Source organism: Opisthocomus hoazin, chromosome 16 (genome assembly GCF_030867145.1).
Source record: "Opisthocomus hoazin isolate bOpiHoa1 chromosome 16, bOpiHoa1.hap1, whole genome shotgun sequence".
NCBI classification, from domain to species: Eukaryota; Metazoa; Chordata; class Aves; order Opisthocomiformes; family Opisthocomidae; genus Opisthocomus; species Opisthocomus hoazin.
The window spans coordinates 15,883,274-15,897,713 of NC_134429.1; the positions used below are offsets into that span (position 1 = coordinate 15,883,274).

A 14,440-nucleotide genomic window follows, 5' to 3' on the forward strand; every position below is an offset into this window, starting at 1 on the left:
GACCCCAGCGCCCGCGGTGCGGGGTTTGGGGGGGGGGGGTCTGACCTCTGCGATGCAGCCGCGGAAGGAGGCGTTGGTCGGGGGGCGCAGGGGGGGCTCGGTGCCCCCCAGGTAAAGCGGGGTGCGCAGGTTGAGGCCTTGGCTCTTGCCGGGCGAGGAGCGTTTCACCGGGGCGGCGGCATCCACCGCCAGCGTCCCGTCCTTGTGCACCCGCTCGGCCGTCACCCGGTGCCAGCGGCCAAGCGTCACCGGGTCGGGGGTCCGCAGCACCGCCGGGCCTGCGGGGACGGGACGGCGGCGTCACGGGGGACACCGGGGCTCCTCGGGGACCCAGGGGGATGCTTGGGGACCGCAGTGGTGACAGGGGACCCCGGGGACACCAGGGGACCCCACCGACGCTCGGGGACACCGGCAGTGTCTGGGGACCCAGGTGATGGCAGGGGACCCCAGGGATGCTTGGGGACACCGGCAGTGTCTGGGGACCCAGGAGATGGCAGGGGACCCCAGGGATGCTTGGGGACACCGGCTGTGCCTGGGGACCCAGGTGATGGCAGGGGACCCCAGGGATGCCAGGGGACCACAGTGACGCCCAGGGGACCCCAGGGATGTGATGCCAGGGGACCCCAGTGCCACCACGCCAGCAGACCCCAGTGCCACCAAGGGACCCCACCGATGCCCAGGGACCCTGGCAGCACCTGGGGACCCCAACGAGGCCAAGGGACCCTGGTGACACATGGAGACCCCACTGGTGCCAGGGGATCCTGGTGATGCTGGGGGACCCCAATGACACCAAGGGACCCCCAGTGACACTCAGGGACCCCAGTGATGCTTGGGGACCCCAATGACACCAGAAGACCCCCAGTGACATTTGGGGACCCCAGTGATGCTTGGGGGCCCCGATGACACCAAGAGACTTGAGTGACACCAAGACACCCCAGTGACACTTGGGGACCCCAGTGGCTCCAGGGGATCCTGGTGATGCCAGGAGACCCCAGTGACACCAAGGGACCCTACTGTGGCTCGGGAACCCCAAAGACACCAGTGGACCCCAGTAATGCCAGGTCACCCCACCTATACCCGGGGTCCCCGGTGCCACCAGGACCCCTGTCACCGCGCCAGCCCACCTGAGCCCAGCTCGTAGCGGAACTCGAGGTGGCCGCCAGCCATGGCCAAGGCGACAAAGTCCTCGACGGGGGCGGCTTTGCCGGCGCTGAAGAGCAGGAGCCCGTCGGGTGCCAGCGGCAGGAACTCGGCCTCCACCCGCAGCTCGTCGTGGACGTTGGTGAGGGGTGGGTAGGAGACGAAGGCGCCCGCTTCACCGAAGGATGGCACGCTCACCACCTCACCTGCGGCACCCACAAATCAGTATCTGGCTGGTGGGACCCCATCCTCCATCCCCACGGTGCCCACCTCCCCAAGGTGGGACCCCGTCCTCCATCCTCATGGTGCCCACCTGCCCAGGGTGGGACCCCATCCTCCATCCCCACGGTGCCCATCTCTCCGAGGTGGGACCCCACCCTCTATCCCTAGAGTGCCCATCTCCCCAGGGTGGGACCCCATCCTCCATCCCCGTGGTGCCCATCTCCCCGAGGTGGGACCCCATCCTCTGTCTCCATGGTGCCCATCTCCCCAGGGTGGGACCCCGTCCTCTGTTCCCATCATGCCCATCTCCCCAGGGTGGTCCCCAGCCACGTCACCATCTCTCCAGGGTGGTCCCAGCCCCACGCCCATGTCCCCAGGGTGGTCCCAGCCCCATGCCCATGTCCCCAGGGTGGTGCCCATCTCCCCAGGGTGGTGCCAACCCCACCTCCATCTCCCCAGGGTGGTCCCCACCTCCCCAGGGTGGTCCCAGCCCCATGCCTGTGCCTCCAAGGTGGTCCCCAGCCATGTCCCCATCTCCCCAGGGTGCTCCCCAGCCCTGTGCCTGTGTCCTCAGGGTCGTCCCCAGCCATGTCCCCATCTCCCCAGGGTGGTCCCAGCCCCACGCCCATGTCCCCAAGGTGGTCCCCAGCCATGTCCCCATCTCCCCAGGGTGGTGCCAGCCGTGTCCCCATCTCCCTGGAGCAGTCCCCAGCCCCACGCTCATGTCCCCAAAGTGGTCCCCAGCCATGTCCCCATCTCCCCAGGGTGGTCCCAGCCCCGTGTCCGTGTCCCCAGGGTGCTCCCCACCCCGTCGCTGCGTCCCCAGGGTGGTGCCAGCCCCGTCACCACGTCCCCGGCCGCGCTCACCCTCGGTGCACCTCTCCCCGGCCTTGCCGAGGTGGCAGCGGCAGGTATAGCCCTGCCCGTCCGGCCGGTTGACGCAGGTGGCATCGGCCCCGCACGCCTCTGCGGGGTGACACGCCGTGAGCACCCGGCGGGGAGGGACACCGGGTGACGTCCCCGCGGGGCGGGCACCTACCTGGGTGACAGTGCGAAGCCTGCGAGTACTCGCAGTGGGTGCCGGTGAAGCCGTGGGGACAGCGGCAGACGTAGGTGCCACTCTCGGCGTCGTGGCACACGCCGCCGTTCTGAGGGGGGGGTGACACGGGTGTCAGCGACGGGTGGGGACGGGGAGCGATGGGTGGGTGTCACCTGCAGCCTCACCTGACATGGCCGGTCCTGGCAGGTGGGACAGCTGGTGACGCCGTGCGCCCGCAGGTCCATGTCCCCAAATGCCACCTCCTCCCCTTGGATGCGGAGCTGGCGCACGCAGCCTGCGGAGGGACAGAGACGGGGGGGGGGGGACGGTGACGCGCTGCTCGGGCCCCCGCCACCCTGCGGCCCCCCCAAACCCCACCGCTCACCCACGAAGCCGCGGCTGAGCCCCGTCTTCGCCACGGCGCCGAAATCGGGGTAACCCCCCAGGTACAGCTCCTCGTTCAGATCCAGCCCTTGAAACTTCCCCTGCGGGCGCAAGCGGGTGGGTGCCCACCTGCGGCACCCCGACCCCCACCCAACGCGGAGCCCACCCACCCTAAACCCCATACCTGGGAGGTCCCGTTGACCGGGGGGTGCCTGTCCAGCGCCAGCGAGCCCCGGGTGAGGTTGCGGAGCAGCCGGACCGTGTGGTACTCGCCCAGCCGCAGCGGTGTCGGGTGCCGGATGGTCGCCATGCCCGAACCGGCATCGAACCTGATTTTTTTTTGGGGGGGGGGGGTACGATGGGTGTGGGTGGGTGCTGACACCCCGCAGCACCCGCAGCACCCACTCGCGGGTCTCACCTGAACTCGGGGCGCCCGCCCACCAAGCCGAAGGAGATGAAGTCGGCGCCGCTGGTTTTCCGCTGCCCGTTGTAGAGGAGCAGCCCTGCGGGGTGGCAGGGGGGTCAGGCGTGATGGCACCCACCCAGGGGGGGGTCGCATCCCGGGGGACCCCAAAACACCCCCGGGATGGAGGGGAAACCCCCCCCAAGGAGACGGGGGGGCGGCTGGGGTGAGTAGAGGAGAGCTGAAGGAGGGAGAGGGGAGGATGGAGGGAGGGATGGCGAGGGAAAGGACGGAGGGGACGTGGCGGGGGGCACAGGGGGGGCACGGGGGGGGCACGGGGGGGTCCCGCTGGCGCTCACCATCGGCCGCGTCCGGTCGGAAAGTGATGAGGATCTCAAACCTCTTGTAGGCATCCTTGATGGTGGGCAGGGGGAGGAAGGAGCGGGGCGACTGCCCGAAGTAGGGGACCAGGCGCTCTGCGGGGACAGGGGGGGTCAGGAGGGGTGGGGGTCCATCACCCCCACCCCCCCCGACCATGTCCGTCTGTCCGTCCGTCCTCACCTCGGACCTTGAGGACGTAGTAAGCCGTCTCCTGGCCGCGGCGGTTGGCGGCGGCGCAGGCGTAGACGCCGGCGTCCTCGTGGCGCACGGCCGGCAGCGTCAGGACGTTCCCCTCCACCCTGGCACCCGCCGGCAGCTCCCCCTCCAGCTGCGGCAGCACCCAGGGAGGGGGAGGGTCAGCACCCATAGGGTGCCCCCCACCCCCCGCACCTCATCCCTGCATCTTCCACCTCACCTTGCTCCAGGTGATCTCCGGCACCGGGAAGCCGGACGCCAAGCACGGCAAAACGGCCGCCGAGCCCACTGAGACCTCCTTCACCTCGGGCTGCCCGGCGATGTGGGGGGCGGCTGGGGACGCACGGAGGTGTCACCACCCCGTGGTGACACCACGTGACCCCCCGTGTCCCCATCCCCACCTTGCACGTGGAGGATGACGTGGGACTGGACGGTGCCCACGGCGTTGGCGGCGGTGCAGCGGTACTGCCCGGCGTCCGCCCGCTCCACCCGTTCGATGGTGAGGGTGCCGGCGCGGACCAGCACCCCGGGCCGGATCCGGCCCCCCACTTTGCTCCAGGTGACGTGGGGACGGGGTTCGCCCAAGCCCAGGCACTCCAGCTCCACCGCCGTCCCTGCCAGCACCGTCTGCACCGCCGTCCGGATGTTGATCAGGGCCCTGGGGAGAGCTTGGGGGGGGGGATAGCGGGGTTTTGGGGTGCCCTCCCGGCATGGGCGAGGCATCGCGGCTCGGGGTGCCAATCGGAGGGGGGAGAGATGGGGAGAAACGGGGTGCTTGTGGGCACGGGGAGATGTTGAGGACATCGGGGTGCCCGTGGGTGTGCGGAGAGATTGGGGGTGTCAGGACGCCTTCGGGCACGGGGAGAAATTGCGGGTGTTGGGGTTCCTGGGGGTATGGGGAGAGATCTGGGGTATCGGGGTACCCACCGGCATGGGGAGGGATCGGGGGTACCAGGGTGTTTGTGGGTGGGGGGAGAGATGGGGGTGTTGGGGTACCCGTGGGCATGGGGAGAGACTAGGGGTGTTGGGGTGCCCACAGGTGTGGGGAGAGATTGGGGGTGTTGGGGTGCCCATGGGTGTGGGGAGATGAGGGGTTTTGGGGTGCCCATGGGCGCAGGAGGAGAGGGGAACCCCACAAATATGGGAAAATGAGGGGTACCGGGATGCCCATGGGCATGGGGGGGAGATTGGGGATGTTGGGGTGCCCATGGGTGTGGGGAGATGTGGGGTATTGGGGTGCCCATGGGCGTAGGAAGAGAGGGGAACCCCACCGATGTGGGAAAATGAGGGGTACCGGGATGCCCGTGGGCATGGGGGGAGTTGGGGGGTGCCCGTGGGTGTCGGAATAAACAGGGGGACTGGGGTGCTCATGGGTTTGGGGAGAGTTGGGGGGCACCAGGGAGCCTTGGGTGTAGGGAAACGGGGGAGCAGTGGGTGCCCACGGGTACAGGGGAGCGGGGTCAGTGGGTGCCCACGGGGCTGGGGAGGTGGGGGTCCCAGGGTGTCACTGTCCGTGGGGACAGGTCGGGGGGTGCCCATGCCCCCGGGGCGCGGGCGCTGCTCCTACCCTGGACGGTGAGGGTGGCCCTGTCCTCCGCCTGCCCGCCCGGGGCGTGGGCCCGGCACACGTACACCCCCTGCGCGCCCCACGCCAGCTCCGGCATCCTGCGGGGACACAGCCGGGGTGTGGGACCCCGCGGGGGGCAGGCGGGCGGTCCCCACCGCCCCGCCCCCCCTCCTTACCGCAGCACCCCGTCCCGCACGCTGTGGGAGGGGGGCAGCTCCCCGCCGTCCTTCAGCCACTCCAGGCGTGCCCGGGGGTCTCCGGAGACGGCGCAGGCGAATTCAGCGGTGCTGCCCACCCCCTTGACGAGGCTCCCCGGTGTCACCCGGACAGTCAAGGGGCCACCACCGCCGTCCTCACCGTCACCAGCATCCCCTGGGCGGGATGCAAAGCCCTGATGGTACCCGGTGGCACGGGCATCCCCGGCGCACGGCGTCCCCGTTGTGGGGTAGGGGGGCTCACCATGGACGGCCACGCGGGCGAAGGTCTCGGCGGTGCCGACGCGGTTGGTGACGAGGCAGCGGTAGGTGCCGGTGTCGGCCGGCAACGCCGGGCTGATGCGGAGGAGGCCAGCGCGGTGGACGACGCGTGCCGAGAGGCTGCCGTTGACCTTGTCCCAAGCGTAGAGCAGCGGCGGGGTGCCATGGGCCAGGCACTGCACCTGCAGCGCGTCACCGGCACGCACCGTGGTCTCCTCCGGCAGGCTGGTGGCGTACGGCGGCGCTGCGGGGGTGGATGGTCCATCAGCACCCGGCCGCAGCCAGGATGGGGCAACGAATGGGTCAACAGGGCTAGGAGGACATCGGTTGGAGGGTCTGGGTGGAGATGGAGGTGGGCGCATGTTCGGATGGACCAGAGATGAAGGGATGGATGGAGGCGTGTGAGAGGAGATGGAGAGGTGGATGTGAGCTGGGATGGATGAGTGACGGACCAATGCACAAGGAAGAGATGGATGGATGGATGGATGGATGGATGGATGAGATTGAGAGGACATGGAGAGGTGGATGTCAGCTGGGAAGGACAAGTGATGGGTGAATCCACAAGGAAGAAATAGATGGATTGATGGGATCAATGGAGGAGCTTGAGAGGAGATGGAGAAATACATGTGTGCTGGGGTGGGTGAGGTGGATGAATCCACAAGGAAAAGACGGATGGAGGGGCATGAGCAGAGATGGAGAGATGGGCGTGAGCTGGCACGAATCACAGAATCATAGACTGGTTTGGGTTGGAAGGGACCAAGATCATCTGGTTCCAACCCCCCTGCCATGGGCAGGGATGCCTTCCACTAGACCAGGTTGCTCAAAGCCCCGTCCAACCTGGCCTTGAATGATGAATGAATCCACAAGGAAGAGATGGATGGAGGCGTGTGAGAGGAGATGGAGAGATGGGTGTGAGCTGGGATGAATCCACAAAGAAGGGATGGATGGAGAAGTTTGAGAGAAGATGGAAAGATGGGTGAGTGCTGGGATGGGTGAACTGGGATGAATCCACCAGGAAGGGGTGGATGGAGGAGTTAGACGATGGGAGAGGTGGGCATGTGCTGGGATGGTTGAGTAATGGATGAATCCACCAGGAAGGGATGGATGGATGGATGGAGGGGTGTGAGAGGAGATAGGGAGATGGGTGTGAGCTGGGATGGATGAGAGCTGGAGGAATCCATGAGGAAGAGATTGATGGAGGGGTGTGAGAGGAGATGGAGAGATGGGTGTGAGTGGGTATGGATGAGAGCTGGAGGAATCCATGAGGAAGAGATTGATGGAGGGGTGTGAGAGGAGATGGAGAGATGGGTATGAGCTGGGATGGATGAGAGATGGATGAATCCATGAGGAAGAGACTGATGGAGGGGTGTGAGAGGAGATGGGGAGATAGGTGTGAGCTGGGATGGATGAGAGATGGATGAATCCATGAGGAAGAGATTGATGGAGGGGTGTGAGAGGAGATGGGTGTGAGCTGGGATGGTTGAGCAATGGACTGATCCAGGAGTAGGGGAAGGATGGAGAAGAGAGCAGAAGTGGAGATAGGTGTGCACAGGGATGGGACGAGCAGATGGACACATCCATGGTTGATGGAGCTTGAGGGGCAATGGAAGGGAGGATGGCTGCTGGGCTGGAGCGAGGATGGATCCATGGGGAAGGGCTAGATGGGAGGGTGGAGGCGGTGACGGAGGTGGCCACACACAGAGGAAGGACGGAGAGGAGCCAGGGATGGGCGACGGCAACAGCGGGGGCAAAGGAGACGGTGGAGATGGCCAAAGGGACCCAGGGGCACCCTGCTCCCCTGCCACCCCTTACTCTCCACGTCGAGGGTGACGAAGACCTCGGCGGAGCCGGCGGGGCTGCTGGCGTTGCAGATGTACTGGCCCGAGTCCTGCTGCGCGGCGCGGGGGATGACCAAGCTGCCGTTCTCCACCCGGTGCTGCCAGGGCAGGGGTGCCCGCAGCTTCGACCACTCGATGCGGGGCGCCGGCTCGCCTACGGGGCAGCACCGGTGCCCATCACCGTGGCGTCAGGCCACCGCAGCAGGACACCCTTCGCCCGCCACCGCTCTCCATCCTCCCCGTACCTCTGGCCGTGCAGTGCAGCGTGGCGGTGTCCCCAGCCACCACGGTGACGGTGGGCGGCGCGGTGACCTCGGGGGCACCGGGGTGCCGCTGCGCCGACTCCACGTTGACGTCCACCCGGGCTTGCGCCGAGCCCAAGGCGCTGTGTGCCGTGCAGACGTAGGTCCCGGCGTGCTCCGGCTTGGCTGGCGAGAGCTGGTGGAGGGAGGACAGGGTGGGTGGTGAGCACCGGGCACACACCGGCACCCCGCGGCACCCCGGGGTGCCCTGCTCACCTGCAGGATGGCCTGGCTGTCCATGTGCAGCAGCGTTTGGTGCTCCACCTTCTGCCGGGAGCCCAGCCGGCTCCAGCGCACCAGCGGTCGCGGTTCGCCACGGCCAAGGCACTCCAGGCTGAGGGATTTGCCCTCCTTCACCGTCACGGGGCCTGGTGGCATCACCGACACCGTGGGGGCACCTGGAGAAGGGGGAGGACATCAGCGTGTGGATGGGGACACCACCACTAAAGACGTTGGCCTTGCGATGGGGACACCATCGCCCTGGGGGTATCTGGAGCATGGGGAGGACATCAGCACGGGGATGGGGATATCATTAGCCCAGAGGCATCTGCAGCACACGGAGAATACGAGGGTTGGGGACGCCACCACCCCAGGAGCATCTAGAGCACATGCAGGACATGAGCATGGGGATGGGGATGGGGACACCACCACCTCGGGAGCATCTGGAGCACATGGAGGACATAGGGATGGGGACATCATCACTCCAGGAGCACCTGAAGTATGGAGAGGATGCAGGGATGGGGAAAATACTACACGAGGAGGACCCAGAGCACACGAGGGATGTCAACATGGGGATGGCGATGGGGACACCACCACCTTAGCGGCACATGAGGACAGGGACAGGGCCAGCCCAGCCACCTCGCACCTTGCACCAGGAGGTTGACGACGCTGCTGGCGACGCCAAAGCGGTTGGAGGCCACGCAGTGGTAGGCACCCTGGTTGCTCACATGGGCTCCAGTGATGGAGATGACCGAGCCGTTGGTGCTGATCTTCACATTGTCTGGGCAGGGAGAAGCTGTCAACACCAGGGCCACCCTGGAGACTGCGCCGGGGCCACCCCTGGGACCACCCCATACCTTGGAGATGTTGGCCAGGTCCCATCCGCCAAGTGATGTTGACAGGTCGGGCGCCGTCGTGGACGCGGCACTTGAAGGTGGCATCCTCGCCCGGTGCCACCGCCATGCTGTGAGGGTCGATGGAGATGATGGGGCTCTGCAGACCTGCAGGGACAAAGGGACAGGGAAGCCACGAGGTCACCCATGGCCCCCATTTCCCTCCAGTGTCCTCTATCGCCCTGTAGCCACACTCACGGTAGCTGGAGCTGTCATGGGAGGTGACGGTGACAGTGACGGTGGCCTCGCGGGAGACACTGCCCATGTCTGCCCGGCACACGTACTCCCCCGAATCGGCCACCGAGAGCTGTGACAGCCGCAGGCGGGACCCCACAACCTGGGGACGCGATGGCAGGGGGTGGTGGCATCGGCTGGCCACCCACAGCCCCTGTCCCCAACCCCACCAGTGTCCCCACCTACCTGGTGCTTGGCCGGGAGGGACCCACCACGCTTGTACCAGGTGATGGTGGCCTGTCCCTGGCCGGCCACCACGCAGTCCAGGTCCAGGGTCTGTCCCTCGGTGACAGAGGATGCCGAGGACTCGATGCGGATGGGCGGCGTGAGGCCGGCGGCTGCGTGGGCAGAGTGAAGGGTCAATGTCCCCGCCCGTCCCCCGGCGCCGGTGGGGACCCGTCCCCCCAAGGGTGGCACTCACGGCGGGCTGGCTCGGCTCCGTCATCGATGGTGACGACGAGGGACGTCTCCTGCGTGACGCCGCCCCACGTCACCCGGCACACGTACTCCCCCGAATCGGCCGCCGTCACCTGCGGGATGCGCAGGCGGGTGCCCGACACCTTGGAGGGGACAACGCGGGGACACATCAGCGCCAGAGAGCAGGCGAGGGGACAAATTCAGGGTGACCCCCCCGCTCCGCGCTCTACCTGGTGGCCGGCGGGCAGGGACCCGCCACGCTTGTACCAGGTGACGGTGGCGGGGCCCGATCCTGCCACCACGCAGTTGAGGTCCAGGGTCTGTCCCTCGGCGATGGCCGAGGACGAGGACTCGATGCGGAGGGGCTGGGAGACGCCGGAGGCTGGGGGGGACAGGGGAAGGGGACGTTTGTCGCCGAGGTGGCACCCGTCTGTCCCCAAGCGCCGCCCTCTTGCTTGCACTCACGGTAATAGGTGCCGGCGCCGGCGGGCACGGTGACGATGACAGACGCCTCCTGCGTGACGGTCCCCAGGGTCACCCGGCACACGTACTCCCCCGAATCGGCCACCGCCACCTGGGCAAGGCGCAGGCGGGTGCCCGACACCTGGGGAGGTGACAAGTTGGGGACACATCAGCGACATGACGCGGGGCCGTGCCCTGTGGGGTGATGCCACCTCCCCGGTGTCCCACCTGGCTGTTGGGGGGCAGAGCCCCCCCGCGCCGGTACCAGGTGACGTGGGGGTGACCCTGCCCTGCCACCATGCAGTTGAGGTCCAGGGTCTGTCCCTCGGTGACGGCGGCGGACGAGGTCTCGATCCTCACCGGCGGCGTGACACCGATGGCTGGAGGCGGCAGTGGGGTCAGCCACCGTGTCCCCATCGCGTCCCCGTGTCACCTCCCGCCCATCCCCGGTACCGTAAGAGGAGCCGGCGCCGGTCTGGATGGTGACGATGAGGGACGTCTCGTGCGTGACACCGCCCGATGTCACCCGGCACACGTACTCGCCCGAATCGGCCGCCGTCACCTGGGGGATGCGCAGGCGGGTGCCCGACACCTGGGGAGGTGACACATGTCAGAAGGGGGACACAAACCCCTCAGAGGTCCAAAAAAATCCCCTTTTCCACCCCGAAACGCTCCTCCGGTGTCCCCTACCTGGTGCTTGGCCGGGAGGGAGCCACCACGCTTGTACCAGGTGACAGTGGCCTGTCCCTGCCCGGCCACGATGCAGTGGAGGTCCAAGGTCTGTCCCTCGGCCACGGAGGAGGATGAGGACTCGATGCGCAGCGGGGGGGTGACACCAATGGCTGGGGACAGCAATGGGGGGTCACCCCATGGACCCTGGCACGGTCCCACTGTCCCCCATCCCCTCTGGTCCCCACTCACGGTAGGCGCTGGCCCCACTGGGCTGGATTGTCACCACGATGGAGATCTCCTTGGTGGTGGCACCGCTGGTCACCCGGCACACGTACTCACCCGAGTCGGCCGCTGTCACCTGCAGCAGCCGCAGCCGGGAGCCAGACACCTGCGGGGAGGGGACACGGTGGTCACCAGGGCCACTTTAGCTTGCACGGGGCCATCTGGGCTTGCTTGGAGCCACTTGGGTTTCCATGGGGTCACCAGAACTTGCATGGGCCACCTGGGCTTCCATGGGGCCACCTGGTCTTATATGGGGCCACTTGGGCTTGCACAGAGCCATGGGTCAACCCCAACCACCCTCCCCAGGGACATCCCCCTTGGTGTCCCCTACCTGGTGCTTGGCCGGGAGGGACCCCCCACGCTTGTACCAGGTGACAGTGGCCTGTGCGGGGCTGGCGATGACGCAGTTGAGGTCCAGGGTCTGGCCCTCAGCCACGGGTGATGACAATGACGAGGACTCGATGCGCAGAGGGGTTGTGCTGCTTGGGGCTGAGGACCAAGACAGGTTAGAGACCATGGTCACCACCACGTGTGACCCTCCGAGGGACACCAGGAGCCCGGGAAGCCAGGATGGGCGCGCACGTGGGTGGCTTCCCCAGGGAGCGATTCGTCTCAGACCCAGGGACACCGCAGGGCAGTGTCACCCACGCATGGGTAATGTCCCCGTCCCCTCGGGTCCCCACTCACGGTAGGCGCTGGCCCCACTCGGCTGGATTGTCACCATGATGGAGGTTTCCTTGGTGGTGCCACCGCTGGTCACCCGGCACACGTACTCGCCCGAGTCAGCCGCTGTCACCTGCAGCAGCCGCAGCCGGGAGCCGGACACCTGCGGGGAGGGGACACGGGGGCCATTTGGGCTTCCATGGGGCTACCAGAGCTTGCATGGGGCCACCTGGGCTTGCATGGGCCACCAGAACTTGCTTAGGCTACCTGGGCTTGCATGGGGACACCAGAGCTTTCATGGGCTACCTAGGCTTGCATGAGGCCACCTGGGCCAACTGAGTTTCCATGGGTCACTTGAGTTTCCATGGGGCCACCTGGGCTTCCATGGGGCCACCTGGGTTTGCATGTGGCCACCTGGGCTTCCATGGGGCCACCAGAGATTGCATAGGGCACCTGGGCTTGCATGGGTCCATGGGTCAACCCCAACCACCCCCCCCGGGAACATCCCCTCAGCGTCCCCTACCTGGTGCTTGGCCGGGAGGGACCCCCCACGCTTGTACCAGGTGACGGTGGCCTGCGTGGGGCTGGTGATGACGCAGTTGAGGTCCAGGGTCTGGCCCTCGGCCACGGCGGAGGACGGGGACTCGATGCGCAGCGGGGTCGTGCTGCCCGGCGCTGGGGACCGAGACAAGAGGGTGACACTGGTGACCAGGGCACAGCCCTGCTGGCACAGGCACGAGAGACATGGCTCGGTGCTGCAGCATGTGGTCACCTCCCACTGACACTGTCACCCTCTGTCCCCACTCACGGTAGGCACTGGCCCCGCTCGGCTGGATTGTCACCATGACAGCAGTTTCCTTGGTGGTGCCACCGCTGGTCACCCGGCACACGTACTCGCCCGAGTCGGCCGCTGTCACCTGCAGCAGCCGCAGCCGGGAGCCGGACACCTGCAGGGACGGGACACAGTGATCACCAGGACCATCTGGGCTTCCATGGGGCTTGCAAAAGTCCCAGTTGGGTTTGCATGGGTCATCTGAGCTTGCACAGGGCCACCTGGACTTCCATGGGGGCACCTGGGCTTCCATGGGGCCACCTGGGCCATCTGAGTTTGCGTGGGCCACTTGAGCTTCCATGGGGCCACCTGGGCTTACATGGGGCCACCTAAGCTTGCAGGGGGCCACCTGAGCTTGCATGGGGATACCTGGGCTTCCATGGGGCCACCTGGGCCATCTGAGTTTGCATGGGCCACTTGAGCTTCCATGGGGCCATCTGGGCTTCCATGGGGCCACCTGGGCTTCCAAGGGGCCACCTGAGCTTGCATGGGGCCACCTGAGCTTGCATGGGCCTGTGCGTCCACCCCAACCACCCCCCTTGGGGACATCCCCCTCTGGCGTCCCCTACCTGGTGCTTGGCCGGGAGGGCCCCCCCGCGCTTGTACCAGGTGACGGTGGCCTGTCCTTGCCCGGCCACCACGCAGTTGAGGTCCAGGCTCTGTCCCTCGGCCACGGTGGATGAGGACGCCTCAATTCGGACGGGGACGCCCGAAGGCGGTGGCCCTACGGGGAGGATGGAGCTGTGATGGCCCATCTGGGACCAGCATGTCCCCTCCAGCGCCACCGAGCCCAGCCTCACCGTAGGATGCGCCGGACGCAGCCACGACGGTGACGACGACGGACGCCTCCCGGACGGTGGTCCCCGAGCTCGCCCGGCACACGTACTCCCCCGAATCACCCGCCGTCACGTGGGGGACACGGAGCCGGGACCCCGAAACCTAGGGTTGGGGACATCGGTGTCACGTAGCAGGGGACAGGGCAGGACGTGGGGTGCTGCCGGCGCTGCCCGTCCCGCCTGCGCCCTACCTGGTGGCCGGCGGGCAGGGACCCGCCGCGCTTGTACCAGGTGACGGTGGCGGGGCCCGATCCTGCCACCACGCAGTCGAGGTCCAGGGTCTGCCCCTCGGCGACGGATGGGGACGAGGACTCGATGCGGACGGGCGGCGCCGTCCCTGCGGCGAGGAAGATGAGGGGGGGACACGCCGGGTGGGTTACGCCCCCCCCGAGACCACCCCCGGAGACCCCCGGCCCCCCGCCTCACCTGGCAGCACCGCCACCTCGATGGCGGCACGCGCCGAGCCGGCGGCGCTGGTGCCCACGCAGAGGTAGACGCCGCCGTCGGCCGCCGTCACGGTGGGGATGACCAGCGTGGCGATGTCGGTGCCCTCGGTGCGGGACTGCGGCACGAGGGTGGGCGTGAGCAGCGCCCACGGTGCACCCAGACCCCCGGGAGCACCCACGGGTGCCAGCCCCGGCTCACCTGCGAGGGCAGGGTGCCCCCCTGCTTCTCCCAGGTGATGGTGGCGGCGGGGGACCCCGAGACCCGGCAGTAGAGCCGCACCGTGGAGCCCTCCTGCACCTCCGTCCGCTCCGGGCTCACCTGCACCCGGGGGGCACCGGCGGCTGCGGGACGCAGGGGGTCAGGGTGGCACTCGGGGGGTGGCGGGGTGATGGGGACAACAGGAACGATGGGCATGATGGGGGTGATGGGGACAATGAGGGATGATTAGGACGATGGGGGTGACAGGGGTGATGGGGACGATGGAGGTGACAGGGATGAAGGGGACGATGGGGGTGACAGGGGTGATGGGGATGATG

The 14,440-nt window shown here is 67.5% G+C and overlaps 1 protein-coding gene across 1 annotated transcript in view; it reads right to left on the minus strand.

The window, feature by feature from the left end:
- Positions 1-14,440, minus strand: part of HSPG2 (heparan sulfate proteoglycan 2) — a gene marked incomplete at its 5' end in the record, with an annotated part of 40,912 nt that overhangs the window by 5,588 nt on the left and 20,884 nt on the right. The window contains 38 exon segments of the mRNA XM_075437278.1: positions 46-278; positions 1,125-1,346; positions 2,230-2,328; positions 2,402-2,510; positions 2,587-2,696; positions 2,787-2,886; positions 2,970-3,114; positions 3,204-3,288; positions 3,548-3,664; positions 3,750-3,897; positions 3,985-4,097; positions 4,166-4,432; positions 5,332-5,429; positions 5,508-5,703; positions 5,791-6,051; positions 7,620-7,799; positions 7,891-8,083; positions 8,164-8,345; positions 8,813-8,947; positions 9,024-9,167; positions 9,258-9,396; positions 9,480-9,631; positions 9,715-9,853; positions 9,941-10,092; positions 10,176-10,314; positions 10,401-10,552; positions 10,626-10,764; positions 10,863-11,014; positions 11,094-11,232; positions 11,458-11,615; positions 11,814-11,952; positions 12,313-12,464; positions 12,598-12,736; positions 13,191-13,345; positions 13,422-13,560; positions 13,649-13,794; positions 13,884-14,019; positions 14,103-14,245. Of these exon segments, the coding sequence (XP_075293393.1) occupies positions 46-278; positions 1,125-1,346; positions 2,230-2,328; positions 2,402-2,510; positions 2,587-2,696; positions 2,787-2,886; positions 2,970-3,114; positions 3,204-3,288; positions 3,548-3,664; positions 3,750-3,897; positions 3,985-4,097; positions 4,166-4,432; positions 5,332-5,429; positions 5,508-5,703; positions 5,791-6,051; positions 7,620-7,799; positions 7,891-8,083; positions 8,164-8,345; positions 8,813-8,947; positions 9,024-9,167; positions 9,258-9,396; positions 9,480-9,631; positions 9,715-9,853; positions 9,941-10,092; positions 10,176-10,314; positions 10,401-10,552; positions 10,626-10,764; positions 10,863-11,014; positions 11,094-11,232; positions 11,458-11,615; positions 11,814-11,952; positions 12,313-12,464; positions 12,598-12,736; positions 13,191-13,345; positions 13,422-13,560; positions 13,649-13,794; positions 13,884-14,019; positions 14,103-14,245 (5,747 nt within the window).